This window comes from Equus quagga, chromosome 13, assembly GCF_021613505.1.
Source record: "Equus quagga isolate Etosha38 chromosome 13, UCLA_HA_Equagga_1.0, whole genome shotgun sequence".
Taxonomy (NCBI): Eukaryota; Metazoa; Chordata; class Mammalia; order Perissodactyla; family Equidae; genus Equus; species Equus quagga.
Window position 1 is genome coordinate 84,818,133 of NC_060279.1, and position 7,735 is coordinate 84,825,867.

At 47.9% G+C, this 7,735-nt stretch overlaps 1 protein-coding gene across 9 annotated transcripts; it reads right to left on the minus strand.

Moving 5' to 3' along the window:
* Positions 1-1,394: 1,394 nt before the first annotated feature.
* Positions 1,395-7,470, minus strand: LOC124249466 (leukocyte immunoglobulin-like receptor subfamily A member 5). 9 transcript variants are annotated; one of them, XR_006891402.1, is made up of 8 exons: positions 6,875-7,470; positions 6,155-6,439; positions 5,847-6,006; positions 5,578-5,640; positions 5,176-5,272; positions 4,052-4,102; positions 3,784-3,915; positions 1,395-1,645 (listed from the first exon to the last, which is right to left on the minus strand). XR_006891402.1 is itself a non-coding variant. In XM_046680442.1 (7 exons), exons 2-7 carry the CDS (start codon positions 6,246-6,248, stop codon positions 3,856-3,858), a joined length of 525 nt encoding a protein of 174 aa, XP_046536398.1. In that variant the 5' UTR covers positions 6,249-6,439; positions 6,875-7,470; the 3' UTR covers positions 3,207-3,855. The 9 variants fall into 9 exon arrangements, 6 of the variants coding, with proteins under 6 accessions (XP_046536400.1, XP_046536394.1, XP_046536397.1 ...); XM_046680442.1 differs by lacking the exon at positions 1,395-1,645 and having other exon boundaries at positions 3,207-3,915; XM_046680444.1 differs by lacking the exons at positions 5,176-5,272; positions 5,847-6,006.
* Between the last annotated feature and the right edge of the window lie 265 nt (positions 7,471-7,735).

The following is a 7,735-nucleotide window of genomic DNA, read 5'->3' on the forward strand; positions in this document are numbered from 1 at the left end:
GGACACATTGCCTTCTGATGCCACCACAGGGTCTGTCATGAGCTGAGAATGAGGGTGCATCATATACTCTTGAGGGAGAATGAGTGAGTGGTGTTAAAGGGGGGACCATCAGCTCACATTCCCCTGGTGTGGACTGTGAGGGCTGAGGTCCCCTGAACCCCCAGTCTATTCCCTTCTTCCTTTGAGGAAGGGCCCAAAGTGGTGAGGGGAACTGTCATTGGGACTTTTCTTTTTCTAGAATCCTCTCCACCCCACAAATATCATCTTGCTTTTGATGAGAGCACCAAGGCTTAGGGATACTGTGTCTGTTCTTCAGGATCAAGCTTCCATTAAGTTTCCATCTGGAAATGGATTCCAGATCACCCTGACTTCATAGGCTGGCTCCCCACTTCACACAGCTGCCTGCCTTGAAATTACAGATAGTGGACATGTGACAGAAACTGAGACCACGGAGCTGGGAGTGAGGGTCCTGCCAGCTACTGGGGACAGTTCTGGGATAAGACTGAGTCAGGGGGCAGTGAGCTGGGCAGAAGACGTATAAATAGTTGAAATGGTTGTCCTAATCCAGTGTGTTTAAGCAAATTATTTCATGAGCTTGAAATCGTTCTTACAAAGAAGGAGAGTTCTCCCACCTAATTGTTACGTGGTGAAGATTCAGTGATGGGGTGTGTGCAGAACAAGCCTAAGGTCTGACATCCAGGAGGCTGAATCATGCACTGCTCCATGCAGGGCCAGATTCACGGGTGATGAGCTGGACAACCAGACAGGGCTCCGAACTGCGTTAATGTTCTGCTTTTGCTATATTTAAATTTAAACATGGGGCCCTGCATTTTCATTTTTCACTGGACCTCACAAAGTATACAGCTGGTTCTAGCTCTATGATTTTGTTTTTGTATTTGATAGGCTGTTTTCAGTTTGTTGTCTCTCTGTTATGCTGCATCAATGTGAAGAAGAATAATGAGGTTGGTCTTGGGACCATGGAACAGGTAGTTGGTCAATTTACTCCAACTCAAGGGGAAGTCATCAGGGGAGATTGTCGGCTTATTTACAGTAGATTGAGAGTGTGTGTGTGTGTGTGTGTGTGCCTGTGCGTGTGTTACTGTGTGAAATAAACATTCCTGTCTTATCTCTTTTCTGTTGACAATCAATCCATTCATCCACCCATTCTATACAAATATCAACCATATTTCACACAATGTGCTGACAAAGAAGACTGAAGTATGTGCATAACTGACATGGATCCTGTTCTCTGATCCCTGCTAGTTATGGGGACGTGATGGATATTATGTAAATAGTTACAAACTATATTTAATTATACACTGTGACATGTGTTATACAGAATAAATCTTTGGAGATTGGAGATTAGATAATAGAGGATCATAACTAGTCTGGGCATCACGGAAGATTAACCCTGTGAAGGTGAAGTTAGAGGATAGAGCTGACAGATGTGAAGCAGTCTTAGTGGAAGTAGACAAGAGTGTTAAGAATTCCATAGAGAAGAAGTGGAATAGGTAAAGGTCCCAAGTTAAGAGGGATCAAGGCTGCTGAGTACCACACAGTCTCCAGTGTCCTTGGATCTGAGCTGGGCTAACTTCCGTGCAGTCCACCTGCCTTCCATTCCAGGCGGTCAAGTCCAGGACAAATCCTGCATAGTTTGGGTCAGATGAGGGGATAATGGAGTGAGAGAGAACAGAGGCACAGAACGTGGCATACAAGAAGGTCTGACATAGGAATTCCACAGGAATTCTCCCCCATGAGCTCTCTATTCCCCTCATTGAGGACCAAGCAGAGACCAGGCATCCTGAATATGGTTCCGTCTGTAACCAAGTCTTTCTGTGATCCTCACACTACTGCATAATGGATCTGAACCCCATCTCTGAATTAACTATCACACCCATGTTGGTGGCCTCCATCTGAATTTAGCTTCTTGGTTCATGATATCTTCAGAAATCCACATGGAGCCAGTTTAAATTCTGAATTGCATACCATCTGGTATTGGACAAAGTGTTTCTTCAGAGGCCCAGTTTCTCACCCAGGCAGAAGCTCATTGTCTGATTGGACTCTGGTAAGGCTAATCAGGTAGGTGGAGGTCACGTTTTGTGGAAAACACAAGGCCAATACATGAGGTGTTTGCTATAACTGATTAACAGCCACTTTGTTGGAAATTAGTCACTAGTGTAGGATGTGGATTTCACCACCCTACTTCAACCCCACCTCACTAAATTGCATGGGCAATAATGATAGGTTATAGCAGAAATGCACTATCTACCAATAATGATGAGTTGACATAAGTTCAAGAAATGAAAGTCAAGAAGAATATCACCGGTGTTCTCACAGCACTGTGGTTTCCATCTTGACCAAACCTTCCCACTTCACCTTGTATGTAACAATCACTGGGATTGCATGGAATTTTTTCTTTGTTTATTTAAAAGATTAAACTTAATTATGCCTCCATAAATAATAAATATTTCTCCTTTGAACTTCACGTAATTCAGTAACCCACACACTTCTACACTCCCCATAATTTTTTCCATTCGTTCACTATTATGGTTAAAAACGGATCTGTATTACTGTAGTAGTTTTACTTTGTGAATTTTACTAACGTATAAATTTCCACTGCGTATATATACCAAACTAGTCATTTTTTGTGAGATTTATTTCTGTGCATTTTGTCGGATATGAACAACATCCTGTCGATAGTCTCATGAATGTATCATTATGCACATGCACACATTTTCCTCTAGGGAATATACTTATAGGTCAGAGATGAGTGTCTCTTTCTTTGAATAATAATTACTATCTACTGTAAAAGCTGGCTGAGGCAATTTGTACTCCTACCCGTAAAGTATTGCTATTCTAAGACTCAATATTTTCTCCCACAATTGATATTGCCATTGCTTTCTCTTTTGTGTTTAAATGAATGTGCTAGGGTGGTGACATCATAATTTCATTGAAACTGCCATAAATAGAAGAGGAAACAATGCTATAATGACATTTAATATAGAAGGAAACAACTGTCCACGTAGGGCTATTGGTGAGGCGAGCCGCCTCTGGCTCCTACTCACCTGAGAAAGACAATTCTATTCATTACTCCCCAACTCTGAATTCAGTACATTCACACTGGCATCTTGAAGTTGGCCATGAAGTGAGTATTTACACCAAAGAAATAGACAAGTGCCGCAAATAAGTGCTTTTGGGAAAATGACTTTTTAATAAAGCTGGTTTACCAGCTCACCACCAAGCTGTCTCTTCAAGCACCAGTACATTCATTCAAACTGGTGGTATTCCTAAAGAAACTATACCAGGTATCATCTGATAGAAAGAGAAGAGTTTGACAGGTCTAGAGGGGATTTTAGTAAATGGGTTTGTTTTTATCTGTTTCAAACAGGACTTGATATTCACCCATTTATTCAGGTATTTAAACAGTATTCTGTTTCTGGGCTGAAGAGATGCAGGTCAAGAGCACACATCAGTGAACGTGGAATTTAAAAATAAAGAAAAATGTGTTACAAGCCAGTGGACCAGAACATGAAGGTGGATAAAGGTGAGAGACGTACCCCATGTTTCAGTGGTGAGAAAAGACGAGAGGGCAGTCAAGGAACTGCCAGACTTGGAACACCTAGACATTTTCCTGTACCCAAACCACGTTTACTCCATTGAGATCCTCAAAGACAGTTCAACCAACATATGCTGCAGACTTTCTCTGAGAAACTCCTCGACACGTAAGATGCATTTCCAAAGTTCTGCCATTCTGAACAGTGCATTGTTCTCTCCTGTGTTTACCTCTGGCTGCATCTTGGGTCCTTGTCTGGCTGTGCCAAGGCTGAAATAGCAGAACCCCAAGGACCACCAGGATCAAACCAGCCATGCCCGTCCGGATGAGATTCTCCACTGTGTAGTCTTGGGGGTGTGAGGCTAGGAATTGTGGACAAAGAGGTCACAGAGGTCAGAGCAGAGCAAAATCACCCCAGGATCCCTGGATGTCCACCCAGGGCACCCGCCTCCTATTGACTCCTTAGCAGTTCCGGAACTGAGAATTTCTCCTACTCACCACTCTTGGGGTCTGACTTGTTTCGTGATGGACTGATGGCATCAGCTGCTTCTGAGAATCATAAAATGAAGGAGTGAATGAAGAGTTGGGTAGATACAAACCTTTTTCCTGGGTTCTCTGCTCTCATATTCCCCACTTCTCATATCTGAACTTTGATATAATCCCTTAATGAACCCGTCTTTCCTTTCACCAGGTACCCTCTGGTCTCCTCGGTGGAATTCCCTCAGCGTCCCTGTTCTTTGAATTCAGAACCTGCATCTGAGTCGCTTTGGAAGAGTATGGCTGTGTCCCAAGAGCTAACGATTAGGATGAAATATGGATTAGGTCTCCCAACACAGAAATAATGAGTGTTGTGCATCCTCTGCTCAGTCTTAGATATAAGAATGCATAATTTTTCCCCTACAGCTGAGAGCCCCCCTTACTGAACAGCTGAGGCAACAGAGTTCATGGTTTGGAGGTTGGAGTCAGGGGCTCCTGAACATCCCCTTCTCTGGAGATTCCCCTGTGCCCCTCATTTATTACTGTCTCAGATTTCCTGAGGACAGGACCCTGAGCTGACTGAGCTCAGAAAGGATAGGGACAGGGGCCCCTCACCTAAGACCACGAGCTCCAGGGAGTCACGGGGGTGTGACAACAGGTAGGGGGAGCTATAACACCTGTAGGTCTCCCTGTGGGCTGACGTCACAAGACTCATGGAGAATTGTGCCTGGTACTGCTGAGCTTGGTATTTGATCTAAGATGCAGGGGGGGGAATCAGATGACCCCTCCTTGGATAGAAAGAAAGTGCCCCTCAAGCTGCATGACTGACACACCAGGGTCATGTTTTCTTCTGAGGTCACTGTGGGGCCCGGCCTCACAAGAGGGAGGGTATGTCAGGGAGCTGTCCTAGAGAGAGGAAGAGTGGGTGAGGGGCTGCCCACCCACCTTGTTCTGAACTGAGAGTCCCCAGGCCTCTCTCTCTGAGGACCCTCATCTCTGTCTGTCTTGTTTTCTCTGAGTCTCCTCCCATCAATTCCCTGTCTCTCTGTCTCTCTTCCTCTCTGGAGACCACACACGCTTCTTCCTGACATCACCACCTGGGGCTCCCCTACAGGGCCTGTGCACTTCTGGAGTCCCTGACTGACCCGCTGTCTCTTGATCTTCCACCAGGAGGTCCGGGGGGTCACTTGGGGCTGACCACTTGGAGGAGAGGTTGTGTTCACCACAGCATCTGTACGGGCCCTGTGGGAGAGTCTCACAGGGACCAGCGGAAAGTAAACTTGAGAGATACCACCTTGGGGATGCAGACCCAGGCACAGTGGGAGACCACGTAGCCCCTCCTTTTACAGAGCAAATCTGACCTTTCCAATGTCAAAGGGACACTGGAGGGTCAGGTTCTGTCCAGAGGCCACAACAGAGCCCTACTGAGTCAGAAGGGAGGGATTCCCAGACACACCTAGGAGAAAGACAACCTGTGAAGTGCAGTGGCCGATTCCTCCCATAAACCCCCTTGTACATCCTGGACCCCAGGTCTCACTGTCTCTCACCCTCTGTGTCTCTGGTCCTGGATCCCCGTGCTTCCCTCATACCACCTCTCACAAGGCAATTTCCTGAGAATAAAGACACAAATAATCGGTCTGGTGTCTCAAAACATGGTTGGGGCCAGGAAAGGACTTCCTCACCTGGGACCAGGAGCTCCAGGGGGTCACTGGAGTCTGACCACACCTGGGGTTTGTTCCTGTAACAGCCATAGCACCTGAATGTCCAATTTTGACTATGGGTCATGGGGTCCACAGGGAACAGAGCCTGGAAATACCCATTGAGGTTTAGCTGTGAGTCCAGGGTCCAGGAGGGCTGGTGTTCTCCTTCCTTAGTCAGAATGAACCTGTCAAATCCCAGCCATGACCCACACTGTAGGGCCACGTTCTCTCCTGTTGTCACCACAGGGCTTGAGAGGGAGGGTTTGCTGTATGCTCCTAGGAGAGGAGGAAGCAGCATGCAAAATGGGGCTCACGCCTCCCTCATATCTTCCAGGGTTGGGTTGTGAGAAGGGAGACGCTCATGAGAGCAGACTCCCTTCCTGAGGACAGAGCCTGAGACTGGGACCCCTGAGTGTCCTCTTACCTGTCACCACCAGCTCTAGGGGGTCACTGAGTGTTGAGAAGCCAGTATGGCTCATATAGTAACAGCGATATCGCCCTGCATGTTGCTCTGTCATGTATGGGATGGAGAACTTGGCCTCGTGCCTGGGCTCCCATGGTTTCTGTTGGTCCCAGGGTGATGAGCTTCTCTCTTTATCCAGACAGTACTACTGGGCCTCCAGAATCCCCTGACACCAGATGGTCAAGGTCCTCCCCCAGGGGATCACAGAGCCTGGCTCAGCCCAGACAGTGGGTTTGGGGAGGGTCCCTGGAAGGAAATCAAAGTCTGGGTCACAATATATTGCCACCCTTGCCCCAGTTTCCCAGTTCAGCTCCAGAACCTCCCAGAAGTCTCCCACATTCAGCCCAAACATGCTGTTCTCAGTCTCCAACTGCTCGGGGCGACGTCTTGTCCCCAGTGAGGAAGTGGGACCTGGGACACCTGCAGACAGACTCTCCTGCCTGCTCTGGGGCCCTTGGGCCCACACTCAGCCCTGGAAGAGAGTTCCCTGTGAGAGATTTGCCCCTGAAGTGTGAGCAGAACCTCTTCTCAACGTGAGCCTCCTGAATCCTGGGGTCTCCTGACAGACCAGGGCCTGGCTGTGGGGTGGGTTCCCTCCCAGACCAGGGCTTCCCCTCTCCCTCCTCAAATCTCACCAAGGTAGAGCAGGGCCGTGAGAGTGGGGATCATGACATCTCCTACCTTTGGTCCAAGTTGTGCAGATGGAGGAGACCACAGTGCTCAGAAGGACAGAGAGATGCACAGGGTGTGGCACTAGGAGGCTGGTCCTTCCAGCCACAGGGTTGTCATTGCAGCAGCCACACAGGAAGGGGAACTGTCCTCTCCAAGAGCCTAGCTCTTGTTTTAGCAGGGCTGGGGCAGAGGCATGGACTGGGTTCTCTGGAGACATTTCAGACAAAAACCAGTTCTCCTCTCACCTCCAGCCACTGTCTGCCTGATCTGGACTCATGTCACCAAGGGCCAAGTTTTAGCAGCAAGTAGATGTGGTGTCTTCCTGCGATGCCTCTTCCAGATGCGGGAGACCTAGGGCATGTCCTTCCCTCTCAGAACTGACCCCATGGGGTCTCCTTTATCCTCAGCCCATCCATCAGAACATTGCTATTGTGTCCCCACCACGGACAGTGGTCATCCTGGCCCTGGAGATGCCGCGGGGAAGATGCAGGTTCCTGGTGCACTGCAGAGCTCAGATCAGCAGAGACACACGCTCAATTTTCAGGTCGAGGTCATTGTGACAATGAGTACAAAGGAGAAATACAGGGAAATAAGGGAAGGAAAGATCACTCTTCTCCTAGTTCCAGAGTGTGGGGTTTCTTTCTATCACAGCCCCCTTTACAGACTTCTCTTTTTTTCTTGCAACAGCATCCACCCCCAGCTATCTCTGGGAAGAAACCTCTGAGTCATTACTGCCCCCTCGGCACCCCTGGTTTTCTTGTGCAGAGCTCCCCTCCTGATCCTGCAGTCATTTCTTCAGCTTTATGAGCCTGTGAGTGGGTTAGTGCTCTGAATTTGTGGGCAAATCTGTTTCTTATATAAATATTCCTC